Raw genomic sequence first — 19,102 nt, 5'->3', positions numbered from 1 at the left:
CCGACACACCCCCAGCACGCCCCCGCCAGCGGTCACATTGTTGGAGAAGCCGGCAGCATCGCATCGCACTAACAGCGGCTGTGCCCGAGCCGGGCTTCTTTACCGCTGCACAGAGAGCCGGCAGCGATGCGATGCTGCCGGCTTCTCCAACAATGTGACCGCTGGCGGGGGAGTGCTGGGGGTGTGTCGGCACGCCCCCTAATGAATAACGCCGACTGCCAGCGCGCCAGATACACGATCCGACCTCTTATTTGGTAAGAGGTCGGATCGTGTTAAATCAATTTACTGCACATACATTAATAAAAACCGGCTATGGAGAAAGGGGCTGGGGGGAGGATTATGGGGCCACATTTGGTCTGTGGGTTTTCCGAGGTGACAGGTCCTCTTTAATTAATCTGGGCGATTGTCTTGTTGTTGGTACGATGCCAGGGTTCCTTCCTAAAGTAACAAGTTGTAAGAAGATTAACCGAGAAATCTATTTGTAAGTTTAATATTCAAACAAACATTCAGAAGAGGAGGAAAGGTTATGTATTCCCGATGTAAGGAGAGCGGTGCTTACTTATCTGGAAAGATCTACTACTTTCAGGACAATGGAAGGGCTCTTTCTACAGTATGCAGGACCCAACTAAGGGCAGAAGACGAGCAGAGTCACCATTGCCAGGTGGATCAAACGTAAGGTGGAAAAATGTTACCAACTCTCCTCTACCGATCAGATACTGAAGGCGTATCCTGAGAACAGGGACTACAAAACCCCTAAAATGTTACTTTATGATGAGAAACTTGAGAGAACGGTTTGTCAGGGGAAGTTATGTGATCACAGGTAGAGGCATCCTTCGCACTAATTCACACTTATTACTACTTTAAGTCACCCCACTCCAAAACTTGACTTGTAAAAATCCACCTCAAAGCGGAGACTTTGTATAAACATATTGATTTATTCATAAATTACCAAATTCCATAATCCTGAAATCATTGTTTCCAGGTCCCTTTTAAGTGAGAAATACAAAAATGTAGACTACGAACATCTGGTTATGACCCCAAGGTGCTGAATGTATCCAGAATCTAAAATTCATTTAACATCTGTGTAAATTGAAACATTTCAAATTCCTGCTCATACGTGAAATGCCGCATCCGTGAACCAAGTCCTTCCATGATTTCAGGATTCCAGAGCAGCCCAAATCTTTCCAGAGGACCTTACAACCTCTAATAGATGGGTTTACACACAAGTTTTCCCGACTATCCCCACAGAGAACATGTCGTCTACATTGCAAGAGCAGAGAGAAAAAAAAACAATTAAAATTCAAAATCATCCGGAAAAAAAAAAAAATTCAGGCCATCGACGTGATGATAGGGCGTAAATGAAACAATCATACAATGCTATAGTCATAACAACCTCTAACATGACAGTACAGAGTCCAGGAGGAGACAACCGCCAACAGCTTTTAGCCGGATCTTCCACCCCCAACCTACCAGGCACTAACAGGCAGAATGTGCTTGTCTTCTCATTAGGGAGAGGGGTGTAAGCCATTAGCAGTGATATCACTTTTTTTTTCTCGATGATTATAAGGCAGTGATGAGGAACCTTTTAGAGACCGAGTGCCCAAACTACAATGAAAAACTAACTGCTTACCACAAAGTGCCACCATGATCCTCGCTCCCTGCTCTGTCTATTGTATCAAATACAGTAGAAAAGGAGAAGAAACTTAGATTAAGAAGAATCCTGTGATCACCCAGCTCTGTCCACCTCCTCCAGTTCCAGGACGCCACGGATGTGATGCTGTAGCACTTAGTCCTGGACTTCCTTTGAGTCCTGTCTGGTGAACTCTGTGCTGTGGTAATGGCCTGACTGCCCAATGACAGGGCTCCGATGGCCACCTCGGGCACCCGTGCTAGAGGTTTGCCACCCCGGTTATAGCGCCTGCCATCATCTAAGCTTATTTTATGCTCTAGAAACCAAATTTAACAAAAGGGATTGGCCACTTATATTAAAACTTTAACAAGCCAAGTTAAAAACTCTAAAACTGGAAGTTGCAGGTCACATGCCCAGGGGGCAGCAGGATTCAGGACTTCCTGTGATATCCTGTGTCCTGCTGGCTTCTAGTGGATGGAGAGGGTCATGTAGTCATTACTGTCTGCACATCTCCTCTGTCATTAACACTACCACATCAGGGGCTAGAAGGGCCTGCGGATACAAAATATTACATCAGAAAACAGCTAGACCAGAAGTTCATGTGTAGTGAAGTGAGAAAGTCGCGGTCAGCTTATCTGCCAAAAACAAAAGGATCTGCCTTTTGAATGTCAACTTGACCGATCCTTAGCTTCCCCTATATCTGCCACCTGGTAAAGTCAGGAGACTTCACAAACATTACATGTTTAGCCAAAAAAAACAGGTGATTTGGATGATTTCCATATAATCTGTATGGGAGGGAGGGGGAAGGCGAGAAAGTGGCCGGCACAGGGGTCCACCGCGCTGGAGCTCCAGAAACCTCCTATGAGAAGCTTCTAGTATAATAACAATGGTACAGCATGTGATACAACTCATAACTGGAGGTCGCTCTTACACCGGGGGAAACCTAGTCCATTGGACAATAATTGTTATGAAAATGGAACATGGATCACACATTATTGGAATGTGCCGAAAGCCACATCACTGCCTCACTAAGGAAATGTATTGCATACGGTGCCACGAGGCGTGGAGGATACACAACGCCCGGGCACACCGCTGGAAATTCAGGGCGTGCTCTTACTCCACAAAAGATTTAAAAACTGGCATATTTCAAGAATAAAATCCCCCCCCCAAAAAAAGAAAAAGTGCAGTTACTTGTAGTGTCATTTAAACTGGTCTAGAGAAACCATTTTGGAGCGTGCCACGGTGCCCCTAATTCAAGTATCAGCAGAAGCGGGTCACTGCCAGTCACCTCTAGGGGTAAGACTCTTTATATACTACATGACCCACACACAAGTTTACATAGTATATCAGCTGTTTATGTGGAGACCCCCTGCTCAAGTACCTATGATTAGTGTGTTATGAAGAGACAGAGGCTCCCAGGGCGATTTGTATTCACTAAAGATTAACTGAGCACTTGAAATGTCCACCAAGTCCTCGATGACGGTGCTGATCATTTAGTCTGTTCTCCATGTCCTGGGACCAGTGCATATTTCCACGGTCCTGTACGGTTCCTCTGTTACCTGTCTGCGTTTGCCAATTTTTCAGCCGTTTGATCCAATTTTCACTTTGTGTTTTACCATTAACCGCTGCACTTGTTGACATAGTAGCAGCGTCGTGGCTTCATCCATTCACTGTGTGAACAATGACCTTCAGCGAAAATTTCAGTGACCATTAAGTTGCAGGTAGACAGATTGGCAATCGCCCTTTACTTCATTGTGATATGGAGGGACTTCACAAGGCACCGGCCGGGATCCACAGGGCTTTGTTCTGTTCTTGATCCACAATTGCAAGAATCTGAGTGCAAATATTAAACAGCGCACCCCCTTGGATTACAGCTGCAATAAAGTTACAAAAAAAAAAAAAAAAAAAAGAAAATAGTTAAAGCTTGTGGTTAGAATTTTTTTTTAAATTGCAAAAATGCAACACAGAAAAATGCAGAAATTTTTTTTTTTAACCCTTTAAAAAGGACCCGCCCATTTAATTTTTATTTTTTTTTATACCTCCAATTTGGAATTCCCCATCTTTAAACATCTATTCCATTTTTCCCCATTTTCTGTGCAACTAATGACACTCCCTAGTAACATTTCATATTCCGTGCCGCTTACTGGGAAGCTGGAAAAAAATATTCCAAATCCAATGAAATTGGAGAAGAAACGCATTTGTGCCGTTTTCTTGTGGACACCATTTTCTACTATACGCTCCATACGACCCTTCGACATTACTCCATGGGTTGATACAATCACGGGAATACAAAATGTAAATAGGTTTTATTATGTTTTAATAGATTTTTTTTTTAAAAAATGTAAACCCTTTTGTACGAATAAATAAAGCTCTTAATTTTGCCCTAATCTGACGCGGAGAACTTTCTCACACTTCATCGTACGGATCTGTGTAACATGTCCCTTTTATTGCTTCCATTTTCAGGACTGTACAATCACTTTTCATTACATTTATATGTAACGGAATAAAGCTCACATGAAATATAGCACTCCACAAGGATCCATATCAGATATACGTATACAAATACTGATGTAAAGAAGGCACAGACATATTACAGTGCGGGTAAAGGTATAGTAATATCGTAGGAGTAGCAGAGGGGCATAAAGCGCCAATGACACGGGATACAGCACCTGGAAGACTCATATGGACACAAAGTGTGAAGAGTCAGGTAGGAGCTACTCTTATCATATTACTGTCCCTTTACCTGATGCAAGACGTCTGTTTTATGACACATACACCAGACATGGCGGAGATGATATATTTCATGAGCACGGAGGTTGAAGAGTTAAACCCTACATACTTTTTAGATACTTCTTAGCCATCCATTGTTCCTTTATTTGTGCACTAAAGCTGATTTTTGTAGTAACTCACCGGTGAAATACTTGCTGTATTCTTGTTCTATTTTCTGTGCAGATTCAAATTGCTCTTTGGAATTTTTCTGGGTTACCTTGTCCCGTAAAAAGATTGGATCCTTTTGTTCCCTATTGCAAAAAAAAAAAAAGAAGAAGATATAATGAAGGAGAATACAAACACCAACTGGTTTATATTGTGTGAAAACTATATGACACATTTTCCAGTGATTACAAACCCTCTTTAAATGACACACAGTTTACGTTACTTTGTTGATAGCCCCCAACATTTCTATTCGTTCCCATGTACGCAAACGCGTTCAGGGCAGCACACTAGTCTGTTTCCACGGGCCAAACATAGTGCAGAGGATGGGGCTCCTTGCATCATAAAGAAATATGATGCAAGGAGTCCCTGTTTGCAGATGAACAGCAGCACTAACGCTCTTGCAATGTGTCCAATGTCCAACGCCTGTTTAGTTAAAAGCTAAATATTGCTCACACGAGGCTGCCGTAACGGCTCGAGTGTATTCATGCGGCTGCTGCCCACAGTCACCATTCACTAGTAAGAGAGCACTGGGTCAGAACTACATGGACTGTTATCAATATAGCACAGGATACATGCTGTCAGCAGGAACACATAGCAGGAAGTGGAAATCCTTGCATCGGATGTTCTTGAATTGGACATACGCAATATATAAATACAGACACATTTATGTCACAGCAATTACCGTACGTGACCATAGAACGCCATAGAAAGAAACACCATAGAAACCACTTACTTTATCTGTTTAGTGCTTTTGTACCGGATAAAAAGGACAATTGGATATATGTGGACACTATGAAGTCTCTCGATGGCATGAGGAGCGATGTCCAGGAGACAGTGACAGTTCTAAAAGGTAACCAGAAACAAGTCAGGTTTTCCCAAGAGATTAGACAATTTCATAGGTTAGGTACAGGGTTAGGCTACATTCAGACACACATGTTCCGGCTGTAACGTAGCACGGCGGGTACACGCCGGCGCCAGGGAGAGAAGGACTGCTCACCCCCGCCCCTCTCCATAGTAATATATGGTGCAAGTCGGGTGTTCTTAAGTAGGGGACTGTCTGTATACCCAAAGTCCACAAAGTGCTTCTACCTTAATTATACCTACACTGTCCGATGTGTGGAAGCGAAACGACTCGATGCAATGTGTAATGCACCTTAGCGTTTATATAATGTAACATCTACGCGTCTCCTTGGTCTGCACTTTATAGGTTTCCTTTTTATATATTCCTGCTCGACTTATATTTTAAGCATCCACAACTTGTCCTATATAACTGTGTAGGGTCTGATGAAGAGGGAAACATGTTATCGCACCACGACATATCAGGCCGTCTTCATGCGAGTTCCTCCATCTGTTTGGCGCTCATCCGTTCCATTCTTCCAAATAAGTGATTTTTACCATTTTTCCAGTATATGAAATAAACTAACATTTCAACATTATGGCTGAATAAAATGTACCTTCTCTGTGATCTCCTTGATTGAAGCCACTGTGGTGACATCAAAATGGCCGCTGCGCCTCTTGTAATCTATGAAGAGGCAGTCCTTGACACCTCGCTCGATGGCCTGCTGGGAGGCTTTCATCACCTCTGCAAACACAAAAACAATTAAAAATATAAACCACCAGCAATCATTACTTATCATACAGCGATCCATGAAGGGAAAGACTCCACAGATTATTATAGTAATACAACTACAAAAGAAAATAATCTTACCAAGAGGGCACCTGCAGAACTTCCCCGGAGACTCTTTGACCAGCATGTCCTTCACAGCATCAACTAATGGTCCTAAAATCAGCACAGGGCGCGGAGCAGTACAGTCCACCCTCTGCACTCGCTGGTAAGCCAAACTCATAGATTCTGACCAAAGAGATGAAGTATAGAAAGATGAATAAATAGAAAATAATACAATGGTTACTATTATGCCCTGCACTAGGAGTTTAGAAGACACCTGTCATCAGGTCTGTGTCACTTGTCCTGTCACCTCTACCTGTTGGAGCAGCTCACAAGGATCCCATCCCAGCCTTTATCATGTTATTTCATACATTATTCATTGTAAAATCATCTAATTTTTTATCATGTAAATGAGGCTGGTCACATGGTCAGAGGCAGTGATGTCACCCCTGTTACCCCTCCCCTCTCCTCCTCCTGCTCATGTCTGTGTGTAATGTATAGTAAAGCATTGCTGGTGTGTGTGCTGCATCTGCTGACATGCTGCATCCTCCTCATACACAGACATCAGCTACACAAGTACCTGACATGTTCTGCTGTAACATGGCTGCCTGGAGCTGCTGTATCTCTCCTAAACACACACACATGCACACACAGGCTGCAGGGGGCGCCAGCACCAGGAAGCACATCATTATACAGCCTCACACCATTATACAGGCTGTCAGTCATGCACTGGGGGTGTGGCTGTACCTCCCACTCATGAATAAGCTGGACAGCTTGAATATGCTAATGCTTCATTGGACATTTCACAGGTCATTTGCATACAGCTTTAGGACCTCATTGCTTAGGTTTACAGGCATGTAGAGGGACAATGAAGGGATAGAGGCAATGCTCTCTAATGGCAGTTTATGAAAATATATTTAGTTTAGGGGGTTATTTTGCATGACGGGTTCTCTTTAGGAAAAAGTTTGGGAAACCTCTTTAACAAACAACATTTTTTTGTTCCAAGGAAAGGAAAACCATGGTTAGAGTAACTGTAATGTATTGGCCATCCAGCCACCCTGCAGGTCTCATTAAAGGGAACCTGTCAGCAGGGACCTCATTTTCACTAAAGACAGACAGTAAAAGCCCATGACACCTGCAGTGCACATCTGCCTCTCTGCCTTTTCTAAGCATTTGCATTACAATATAATTGTGTGTTATAACTTACAAATATAACAAAATCCTGGGGTAGTCACAGGGGTTGGGCTTTGGTTTGGATGCATTCAAAAAAACAGGTGACTTGACTGAGCTGCAGGCTGCCTCCATGTTTGTTCTCCTGTACAGCTCCTCCATCCCCACCGATGTCAGGTTGACCAGGCTGTGACCTCTGAGAAGGAGCAGGAGGAGGAGCTGTACAGGAGCACAAAGGTGGGGGCTGAGATCTGAGGAGGGAGTAACACAGACAAGTCACGTGTTGGTTTTTGAAATGATTCCAAACCAAAGCCCAACCTCTGTGACTACCCCAGAATTTTGTCAGGGTGCAAGGTAAGCTATAACACACAATTATATTGTAATGCAAATGCTTAGAGAAGGCAGAGAGGCAGATATGCACTGCAGGTGTCATGGGCTTCTGCAACCTGTCTATAGTGAAAATGAGGTCCCTGGTGACAGGTTCCCTTTGCCTTCCTATTCCTGTGGCGTGCTGACTGAACGGCGGGATCGAGTGGTGAAGCAAACCTCCCGATCACCCACTAACGACCTTTCCTATTTTCCATTATCACTATACTGTACAGGACTCCTGATTACACCCGGCCTCCATACATTTTTTCTTAGGTTGATTCAGAAAAATTCCCTCACCGTCAAGGAAGGGGATAGAATCGGTGCTGATGGTGTCCAATCCTTGGAGTTCCTTGCCATCGCGAGACCCACTTCGCTTGTGTTTATTTTTCCTTCGAAAAAAGGACCTCCTAGCAGCTGCAGACAGGGTTTTCGCTGCCCCTCCTTCATCTCGCACTTCAGAAACACTGAGACGACGCGAAAATTCTTGCTCCATCCTAGAAATTTAAGTTTTATCGTGTGAATGGGGAATATAGATGGAGAGAACACGTTAGGCCGGCGGCACACGTGGCGTTTGGAACACGTTTTTGGGCCGTTTTTAAGCAGTCCGTTAAAAAACACATGCGTTTTTGACAGTTTTTCCAATTATCTTAATGAGGATAATTGGAAAACGGACAAAAACAGTCAAAAACGCATGCGTTTAATGGACTCCTTAAAAAACGGGTTCAAATCGACACATGTGCCGCCGGCCTTAAAACATCTAAGAAACAATTCAGCATTCAGCTTGGCGGTTACACAGGTAGTTTCGATCTATATTTACTGTAGATCCGGGCTTTTATAGGCTGAAATGAGGTGCCTACGGCATAGAAAAGCCATCCGTTAACTTTTGACTAGCCCTAGGTTAAAGGGAACCTGTCACCAGGAGAGCCATTTTTATCACTCCCCCAGTCCCCACAGAGCATAGTACATACACTGCCAAAGTGTTTTTGTATAAAAAATAGGTTTTACAGAAAAAAAGATCTGTTATATTGTACCTTTCATTAGCATCTGCTGTGTGACTAGGCAGTCGTCCACTGGGAGGGGCTGGAAAGGAGCAGTTTCCCCCCACCCTTGGGAAACAGCTTCTCCATGTGACCTTTTCAAATATATGAAAACTCCCAACACTGGGGTTAGCGACGCCCCCTGCTCCTCTACAGCCAATCCAGAGTGAGGGGAGTTATTCATATATTTGAAAAGGACACGTTTCCCAAGGGTGAGGGGAACTACTCCTTTCCAGCCCCTCCCAGGGGACGAGTGTCTAGTCACACAGCAGATGCTAATATAACATGTATTGTGTGTATTGTGTACAATGTAACAGATCTTTTTTTCTGTAAAACCTATTTTTTTTATACAAAAACACTTGTATACAGTGTATGTACTCTGCTCTGTGGGGACTGGGGGGGGGGTGCTAAAAATGGCTCTCCTGGTGACAGGTTCCCTTTAAATGTTTGTTAAGGTAGCAAAAAAAAAAAAGTGTTACTTTTTTTTGCCTTTATCTTGATAGAACCTAAAACATGGAAAAAAAAAACAACAACAGCAAGAAAAAAACCAGTATAACTCACATATATTTACTGGGAATTTGGCCCCTCTCCAGTTTCTGTGCATTCTCATCGAGCTGCCATCCCATCCATGTACCGAAAACTCCTTGGGGGAGCGTGTCATCTACATATAATATGTCATCCTTCTTGAAGCTCAGCTCCTGGGGCTGCTCCGCTTGTCGATCATAAAGTGCTCTGCAGGGAAACACATTGGGTACATTTATCAATCCCTCCAGGACACACAACAGCCCACAGATGCATCACATTTATCAATCCCTTTTACCATTTCAGCAAATAATTGATATTTTTTTGTATGATGAAAAGTTCTACAATTTTCCAATATACTTTCTGTATCAATTCCTCACGGTTTCCTAGATCTCTGCTTGCTGTCATTCTATAGTAAATGTCATTGTTTTCTTCCAGTGGACAGAAATCTGACCATGGTCACACAGGTGCACGGCTCATTGTATCACTTGCTGAAGGCTCAGGCCTCCTATGTCTGCCTTGCTGAAGGCTCAGGCCTCCTATGTCTGCCTTGCTGAAGGCTCAGGCCTCCTATGTCTGCCTTGCTGAAGGCTCAGGCCTCCTATGTCTGCCTTGCTGAAGGCTCAGGCCTCCTATGTCTGCCTTGCTGAAGGCTCAGGCCTCCTATGTCTGCCTTGCTGAAGGCTCAGGCCTCCTATGTCTGCCTTGCTGAAGGCTCAGGCCTCCTATGTCTGCCTTGCTGAAGGCTCAGGCCTCCTATGTCTGCCTTGCTGAAGGCTCAGGCCTCCTATGTCTGCCTTGCTGAAGGCTCAGGTCTAATGTCTGCCTTGCTGAAGGCTCAGGTCTAATGTCTATCTCTGCTGAATGCCTAGATCTTTATTGCTGATGTTTATCTGCATTTCAAGTCACTCCTGCTCCCTGACTCCAGGGTTTATATGCAGAGTCTGTGAGCTCTACCGGTATTTCATGTGTATAATCTGTGAGCTCTACCGGTATTTCATGTGTATAATCTGTGAGCTCTACCGGTATTTCATGTGTATAATCTGTGAGCTTTACACTGTGAATTTACTAACCATTTCAGCGCGCACTCAGCCGCCGCTAAGGAGTGAGCGCGCACTCAGCCGCCGCTAAGGAGTGAGCGCGCACTCAGCCGCCGCTAAGGAGTGAGCGCGCACTCAGCCGCCGCTAAGGAGTGAGCGCGCACTCAGCCGCCGCTAAGGAGTGAGCGCGCACTCAGCCGCCGCTAAGGAGTGAGCGCGCACTCAGCCGCCGCTAAGGAGTGAGCGCGCACTCAGCCGCCGCTAAGGAGTGAGCGCGCACTCAGCCGCCGCTAAGGAGTGAGCGCGCACTCAGCCGCCGCTAAGGAGTGAGCGCGCACTCAGCCGCCGCTAAGGAGTGAGCGCGCACTCAGCCGCCGCTAAGGAGTGAGCGCGCACTCAGCCGCCGCTAAGGAGTGAGCGCGCACTCAGCCGCCGCTAAGGAGTGAGCGCGCACTCAGCCGCCGCTAAGGAGTGAGCGCGCACTCAGCCGCCGCTAAGGAGTGAGCGCGCACTCAGCCGCCGCTAAGGAGTGAGCGCGCACTCAGCCGCCGCTAAGGAGTGAGCGCGCACTCAGCCGCCGCTAAGGAGTGAGCGCGCACTCAGCCGCCGCTAAGGAGTGAGCGCGCACTCAGCCGCCGCTAAGGAGTGAGCGCGCACTCAGCCGCCGCTAAGGAGTGAGCGCGCACTCAGCCGCCGCTAAGGAGTGAGCGCGCACTCAGCCGCCGCTAAGGAGTGAGCGCGCACTCAGCCGCCGCTAAGGAGTGAGCGCACTCAGCCGCCGCTAAGGAGTGAGCGCGCACTCAGCCGCCGCTAAGGAGTGAGCGCGCACTCAGCCGAGTGCAGGTATCTATGATCTGTATACATAGTGACATACTGTAATAATGATACACAGCGGACTGATACCAGAATCTCTAGGTTCTGCTTCTATGTATGTTCTCCATAGTCTGCTCTAGATGAATGGCATTGGAGAGCGATCCTCTCATATCCCGGCAGCAGAACTCCTCATACAGTGATGTCGGCTGCATATGGCTTGTCTGTACACATCTTTACCTCATACTAATGTGTCCTTTGTGTTTTCACTAGACGTCCTTTTTTCTGTTTTTGTTCGTTTTTCCCAATTATCATAATTGGGGAAAAACAGACAAAAAGGATAAAACGCATTTGTTTAAAAAAAAAAAAAAAAAAAGGCCCAAAAACGGGTTCAAGACGCCACGTGTGCTGCTGGCCTAAAGGTCAACTTTCATGCAAAAAACAGAAACAGCACAGTGTGACAGTAGATGAGTCTAGTGGACAGTAATATAAACCAGTATAGCCAAGAGAAAGCCTCTTCGTAATGGACAGCAAAATACCAAAAAGGAGAAAACAAGAGGAAAGAACAAGACTTCAACACAACTACACGAAAATGGAAATATTTATTAGTGGACACCAATAAAAATGTATAAAAAAGACTGAGAAGCGTCTGCTTACTATATTCATGGGTCTCTGCTACCGTATATATCACTGTATGTCTAGATTATGTGTCGTAGGACGTATTACCTGCCGTGCTTTCTTGTATCTCTTCTCAGTCTTTTTTATACATTTTTATTGTTGTCCACTAATAAAGATTTACATTTTCCTGTAGTTGTGTTGAAGCCTTTCCTCTTGTTTTCTCCTTTTTGGTATTTTAAAGGGTAACTTTGTCCCATCTCTTCCACCGGAGTCCAAAACAACTGGCAGCACCTATTGGTATTTTTGAGTCCCATCCACTAAATTTGGAGGAGATCAGCAGGAGATTTACACCTTTGTTCCTTGTGGGATTGTGAGAATGTAGTGGACAGCGGGGGAAGATCATTCCCTGCACCATCTCCTGGATGACCTATAGGAAGGCACTGACCTTACGTAAAACCCATCACCCGGCTGCTCTTTTACTTTGTTGAACTCGTCCACTTTTTGCTGCAACTTCAACTTGACATTTTCCGTTGGTTTCAGCATTTCTAGGTAGGCTTCCTCTGCCGTCTTGTTCCTCATGTCAACAGAGCCATACTAATGCAGGAGAGAACTAGTGTTAACATGGAACAGCTCACAGAGAAGTCATACTGCAGGATGTCAACTACAGCGAAGGCCTCATTCACACGGGCGTATGGGGGACGTATATACATGTATCCTATAGGCCAGCAATGGCCGCGCAGTGCCGCATGGGAGCGGTACAGTGCGGCACCATACTGTTCCGTACCTGTGAAAAGGTAGGACATGTCCAATCTTATCTCGGCCATACGGTGCCGTGCACCATGTTCCTCATATGTGAAATCGTACTGACCTATTCAACATACGTTGCATAAATCAATAGTACAAGTGAATACAAAGCAGTTTGGATCAGATCTATTATTCCGGCTGCGCCAGTTTTCTTTCTGACTTTGCACTAGAAATAATGTCTTTGGAGCTTTCGTATGTATTTCAGTAGTGTCTGCGCCAGTTTTGTGTCGCGGTTGCATGTTGTCCACCCCTAAAGGGGAGCAAGCTGCATGTTAAAGGTGCAGCTAAGAAAAAAACAAAAAAATGGTGCACACTTCCATAGTGCAGGGTGCGCCAGATAATTGAAGACCGCGCGGCAGTATTTGATAATCTACCCCACCCTGCACATTTGTGAGGCAAATCTGTCCCTTTGTGATATATCTAGAGCAAAGTGCCTCTTCCTCCACTTTGCCTCTTATCCTTGGTATTAATCTGCTTTAATCTGCTGGATATAATTTTGATTTAAGACTGTAGCCTCCCAAGGTGTAAGTAACACCGCGGTTCTAAGGATGACGCGGTTACATGTGCCACTACTTTCTAGTAGCTCTTCTCTCTGCAGTCTGTATCTTTACTTTGCTGTCCTCTCTCTGCTGGTGGGTGGAAATCCAGCTGCTGTGACTCACTCCTCACCGCTCGAGTATGCTTAGGTTATGCTCAGACATGCAGCTAGTGCACAGGGACGGGCCGAAGCCTGATCACATTTGCTTTTCCATGGAAATACATGTGCTCATAAACCAGCAAACAATACAAGACACCGGGTGCTGGTTACTAATTGCATATGTTTCACTGGAATCGCATAATCAATAAGCCGGGGCCCGCCCCTGTGCGCTAGCGTTGCATTTATAAACGCAGCACTAGTGGCACGGCTGGGCGCAACCTAAGGATGCTCAAATGGGGAGCAGCGAGTCACAGCAGCTGGATCGCCACCCACCAGCAAACTAAAGATCCAGACTGCAGAGAGAAGAGTGACTAGAACGCAAATATTACTAGTCACACAATGGACAGAAAAGATATCAAACACTGGACTATTGATTGCAAACACTGGACTATTGATTGCAAACACTGGACTATTGATTGCAAACACTGGACTATTGATTGCAAACACTGGACTATTGATTGCAAACACTGGACTATTGATTGCAAACACCGGACTATTGATTGCAAACACCGGACTATTGATTGCAAACACCGGACTATTGATTGCAAACACCGGACTATTGATTGCAAACACTGGACTATTGATTGCAAACACCGGACTATTGATTTTGTTTTCCACTCCTCTTCTTCCACAAACTTTTTTTTTTTTTTTACAATGCTATTAGGGAGACAAATTTTATTTTCTAGTGGCGCCATTTAATATTTTGTGCCATGTACTGGGAAGCTAGAAAAACATTTCCAAATGTGGTGGAGTTGGCAAAAAAACAAAAAACTTTGTTGTGCCGTGTTCTGATGAGTTATATATGGTTTTCGATGTGTGGTCAAGGAGAAACCTCTCCATTATTCTTTGGATCGGTGCGTCCACAGTGATACCAAATTTATATTGCAATAAAAAAAATCTGGCATTAAAAAAAGAGAGAACCTTGTGTTGCCACATTCTGGCTCCTGTAATTTATTTCATACTTCAGTGTACAGAGATGTGTAAGGTTTCATGGTTTTTGGTGGCCAGTAGCAGACTAGTTAGGTGCCACGGTCAGTTCCACCACGCAGGTTAAATGTCAGCTGTATGGAGAGGGCTGGATCTGTGAGCCCCCATCATACTCCCCTTCACGACCAGCCGATGTATAATAAGAACGCTCCAAAGACGAGATCCAGATGGAAACAAAAAACAAGTTTACAGTGGACAAGATTTGGTGCATGTTAGATACCTCCGTAATGAGATCTCCAGTCAGTAGTCCCACCAGTCCTCCAGATACAGTGTCCTCATCTAGATCCAACACATATATGCCATGCAGGTTCCCACCACAGATCTGCATTCCCAGCTCCACAGGAGACTTAGAGAGGGTAACGGTGCGCACCTCAGAATGTTTTTTCATGTTCTCCACTGGCGTCCTAATAGACAAAATACAGGTCAACATGAAAGACATCAAACTTATAAACCAAACTACAAAAAGAGTCAGAGAGAGAATCCTAAATCAAATCATACATGACAAAAGAAGAGAGGGAGACATTACCTGAGGGAGCCGCGAGGACTTGTACTGGGGGTGGTTTCTTTAGATGGTGGAGTCATGGTCCCCTCATCTTGCTCGCTTACAGTATCGATGACGGAATGATTGTCCGGCGTGGCGGCACCGCTGCCGTGAGGTGTGGAATGAGAAGTACCGGCATCCAGACGTGAGCTGGTGAGACAATGAAACGCACAAAGAAGTGTAGAAGATGCGAATGATTGTGGTACCGAAAGAGAAACCATGGCTGCAGATGGTACCTGGATCGTGAATGCAGGGGCTGGCACATGTGCGGGTTGTACTGGGCTAGGATGGTGATGGTGTCGCACTGCTGTCCAATGATGAGCCGCGCTTGCTGCTCCGTGGCGTTCCTCAGATTGATACCATTAAACTGCAGGAAACCGAAAAAGATTCATGTGAAGAAGTGCAGGAGCTCGCAATGGATTCTTAATGGTTTAAAGGGAACCTGTCACCGCTGTTTGAAAAAAATGCATTAGACGGGTTCCCATAGAGCTTTATGTGCCTAAGGGCACCCCCTTTTTTTTAAACTAACTTGATCACTTGATCATTGGTCACAAGTGCAGAAAATGAACTCTGATTTTCTGCTTGGTAACCAGGCAGAGAATCCAGCGAGTCGGACTTGGCGTGTACTCACCCCAGAGTCCAGAAGCCGCCTCCTGAGCATGTCATCAGTTACTCCTCAATCCACTCCCTCTTTATGATAAGTCACTTGGCGGTCTCGCCGAAATCTCGCTTACGCGCATAGGCCGCCTGTCGCTGTCATGCACAGTGAGCGTCTGAGCAGTCCGCACCCCCCGCCGCCTCCATGCGCGTGCGCGGCTTCTCCCCTTCCGCAGGCGCAGTGAGGCAGCAGAGAGTGCGGACCGCTCAGACGGTCACAGCGCATGCATGTGCGCAAGATTTCGGCGAAACAGCCAAGTGACATATCAGCAAGGGGGAATGGATTGGGGAGTAACTGATGACATGCTGAGGAGGCGGCTTCTAGACTCGGGGGTGAGTACACGCACCGTCCGACTTGCTGGATTCTCTGCCTGGTAACCAAAGTTGATTTTCTCCACTTGTGACCGAAAAGAAAAAAAGGGTTGCCCTGCATATTCAGCTCTATGGGAACCTGTCTAATGCTCATTTTTTTCAAACAGCGGTGACAGGTTCCCTTTAAGCAAAAATCCTGGGGCTACTTAAAGGTTTATTCTCTTCTGGGCACTCACATTCAGTTTCATTAATCTGCCATATATAAACATTTATTCAATTAGATGCCATTACATTTTTTTTGCCTGTGTGAAGATAATTTCTTATAAATGTAGTGATATGGTCCCTTAGAAACAAGACTGTGTTCTTGGATACGACCACCTCTGCTGGAGGGATTGCACAAAGAAACAAAAGGTTTTGGTATATGAAATGTCCGGGAGTTACTGCAGGTCCCACAGTCGTCCTGAACGCTGAATCCAGGAGGTCAGGCAGGATACAATAACGCATGTCTGGCCACCGCTGCCAAAATGTGAGGTCGTCGTATCCAAGGAAACCATCTCGTTTCTAAGGGACCATATCACTACATTTATGAGAAATTATCTTCACACAGGAAATTTTTTTTTAATAACATCCAATTATGTATGGCAAATCAATTAAATTAAAAGTGAATGCCCAGATGGGAAACCCCTTTAAAGACTCTTTTCTTTGTATATAGGGATGCATCACCTCGAGTAGTTGGTCCCCATATTCCAGGCCGGCTTGTTGAGCAATGCTTCCAGCCATCACTTTAGAGACGAAGATGCCCCCGCTCTCTCCTCCACCAATGGATATTCCCAGGGGTTCAGCTCCTTTCTGTACCTTCACGTGTCGAGGCTCATCTACTAGTGGTCTGCGGAGAGAACATACAACTCAGTGACATTACCTCTAATAAATGATACCAACACTTCAGCAATGTGGACTCTACTAGTTATTACAGGTGACTACATCCATATGTTGAATTCGATGATTATTCCAATCTTCCCATTTTTTAACCCTTTGATATTGCCTTATCCTGTAAGTTATTAAAAGGCTTTCACTTGTGCCTTAAATAAACAAAAACACACCAGATATGTTCACATATCTGTTATTACATAGAAAACCCACCAGACCTCCGCTGACAGAAGCTTCTACAATAGGACCATGACATCTGATCAAAATCAAGCATGGATAAACCAAGGACACTTCCTCATAGACCCAGGCTCTGTGCATGTGAGAATATTCTTCTATTTGTTATCCATGGCCCCCTTATGTCCTCCTACCTCCTAAAATCAACTTTTAAAATTATACTAATGAGCCTGAGGGTCTACCCTACCCAGTTCCAAGAGCCAAATTATAGCTATATCCACTGGTACCAGCCTTGCCTCCTTGTTCTCGTCTCCTCCCCGTCCTCCCGCGGTTTTGTCTCAAAACTCGCGCATGTGCAGCGTGCGTGTCTCACTCCGGGTTCATGCAGGGCTGGAGTGAAGATTAAGTGCGCACTGCGCATGCACGGGTTTAGATACAAGACTGCGAGAGGACAGGGAGGAGACCAAGAACAAGGAGGCAGGACTGGTACCAGCTCCACGCTGGTAAGGAGGCGACCGGGAGGGTGGACTAATGCTTGAGTACTGTTCCCCAAAACCCTGCCCCCCTGACTGGTTACCGTCCACGGATATAACTATATTTTTCGGAATAAAGGACATTGATAAACACATGTGCAAAAAACATAAAAAAGCACATATAACCTACATTTGCTGCTCTATAAGCGACTTGCATGGTGACAGGTTCCCTTTAAATGATACGATAAAGGTATATACCTACCTGTGTACCAAATGTAACCCCTACACATTATACTGCCTTTGATACTTTTACAATTTATCGCTAGGGAGTCTCGATAGAGCCAATAAGAACCTGCGTCCTCAATGTTTGTCATCACACTTGCTTTTCCTATTTCTGACCACTAGATGGCAGAGAACTGCACTATCCGAGAGAATGGATAATCCCGGGACATAGCTCATAGATCCCGGCACGGTGCTACCAGCTTATATCTGTTCTCCAAGGTGGCTGTTTGCTGCACCAATTGCGGGTGCCAGTCCTTTGATAGCCGGCGGGCGCGTGGGTTTCCGTCATTTTGGCTTAGATTGTTACCTGTGATGTTATCGAGGAGGTTTATTAGGTTTTATTGTGTTTTAATACAAATGTAAATGTTGTATCCCAGTTATCGCACCAAGAATAAAAGGAGTCATTCAGGGCAGACAGTGAGAGCTGTAAAAACCAAACCCAAGACAATGGTGCAAACACGGTTTTTTTTTCCACCAATATTATTGCATTTGGAATTTTTTCCCCCAACTTCCAGGACACAGCATGGAATATTCAATACTCTCACTATGGCTACACATTTATAAAAAGTTATAGATTTTTGATGGTCGGGAGTAAATAATGGAACCGCAGATGATGAAAAAGGGCCTGACAATTAGGGAGTTAAAATGATACTAATAATAAGCCTGAGTGGACCCCCTGACTGCACGGGCTGTTATACTGTCTCGTGGGGTTCAGACAGTGTAACAGTCTGTAAAGCCAGATCACAGAGGGGCTCAGCACGGTGCCTGGATCTATGAGTAAGTGTCCCTAGTTTATCATGAATTAATTTACTGGTAGATTTCCACGTGGTTTAAGAATTATTCATCCAAAATAAATATCCAATATATCCAAATAAATAGCTTCTTGCCCACAGTTTAGTAAGGTGAATAAAATACCCAACAAAAACACTTGTGACGGTGACCTGTCAGAAGTTTTCATCATGTAAAGCCAGTCCTGGAGCCATTTAATTATACCTTGTCGTCTGTATGTAGCAGCAGGACTGTGCCAGAGCCCCTCCATGCTGTGTTTTAGCAGGCTGCCTGTGTGCAAGGAGCACTTCCCCCTCCAACTGTTTGCTGACACTCCCTGTGCTGCCGCGAGATTACATATGGAGGAGAGTGGGTGACAGTGCGAGGCGAGAGGTGCCTCAAGGAAGGAGGCTTTGGATAACAAGATACCGCAGTCACGGTGCCTGGATCTATGGTTAAGATCCCCTGGTTTATCTTAGCTGGTAGTTTTCCCGACATTTGGATAGTGTGATAATGTGCATTTTATAGGGGTTTATAGTATTTAGAAAGTCACGGCAGATTTCTTCTAGAAATGGCGTCACCCACGTCAACTGTTCCGACCCAATTACAATATTGTCATTTCCAATTGCTCCAAACGGGACCCTTGGAAGACACATTTACCACTGGACAAAAGAATTGACAAGA

The 19,102-nt window shown here is 45.1% G+C and overlaps 1 protein-coding gene across 8 annotated transcripts in view; it reads right to left on the bottom strand.

Annotated features, from left to right (window-relative positions):
• Nucleotides 1-1,251: 1,251 nt before the first annotated feature.
• Nucleotides 1,252-19,102, bottom strand: part of DLG5 (discs large MAGUK scaffold protein 5) — a 76,762-nt gene continuing 58,911 nt past the window's right edge. For all 8 annotated transcript variants that reach the window (XM_072129958.1, XM_072129957.1, XM_072129960.1 and 5 more), the window contains 12 exons: nucleotides 16,518-16,680; nucleotides 15,062-15,192; nucleotides 14,811-14,975; nucleotides 14,505-14,688; nucleotides 12,242-12,390; nucleotides 9,368-9,538; nucleotides 8,067-8,263; nucleotides 6,273-6,416; nucleotides 6,019-6,146; nucleotides 5,298-5,407; nucleotides 4,541-4,650; nucleotides 1,252-3,504 (listed from right to left, as the gene is read on the bottom strand). In XM_072129958.1, coding sequence (XP_071986059.1) covers nucleotides 3,401-3,504; nucleotides 4,541-4,650; nucleotides 5,298-5,407; nucleotides 6,019-6,146; nucleotides 6,273-6,416; nucleotides 8,067-8,263; nucleotides 9,368-9,538; nucleotides 12,242-12,390; nucleotides 14,505-14,688; nucleotides 14,811-14,975; nucleotides 15,062-15,192; nucleotides 16,518-16,680 — 1,756 coding nt within the window. In that variant the 3' untranslated portion in view covers nucleotides 1,252-3,400. The remainder of the gene's footprint in view (nucleotides 3,505-4,540; nucleotides 4,651-5,297; nucleotides 5,408-6,018; nucleotides 6,147-6,272; nucleotides 6,417-8,066; nucleotides 8,264-9,367; nucleotides 9,539-12,241; nucleotides 12,391-14,504; nucleotides 14,689-14,810; nucleotides 14,976-15,061; nucleotides 15,193-16,517; nucleotides 16,681-19,102) is intronic.

Source organism: Engystomops pustulosus, chromosome 11, assembly GCF_040894005.1.
Source record: "Engystomops pustulosus chromosome 11, aEngPut4.maternal, whole genome shotgun sequence".
Classification (NCBI taxonomy): Eukaryota; Metazoa; Chordata; class Amphibia; order Anura; family Leptodactylidae; genus Engystomops; species Engystomops pustulosus.
Note: the sequence above shows the minus strand (reverse complement) of the source record. Positions and strands in the feature narration are given on the sequence as shown.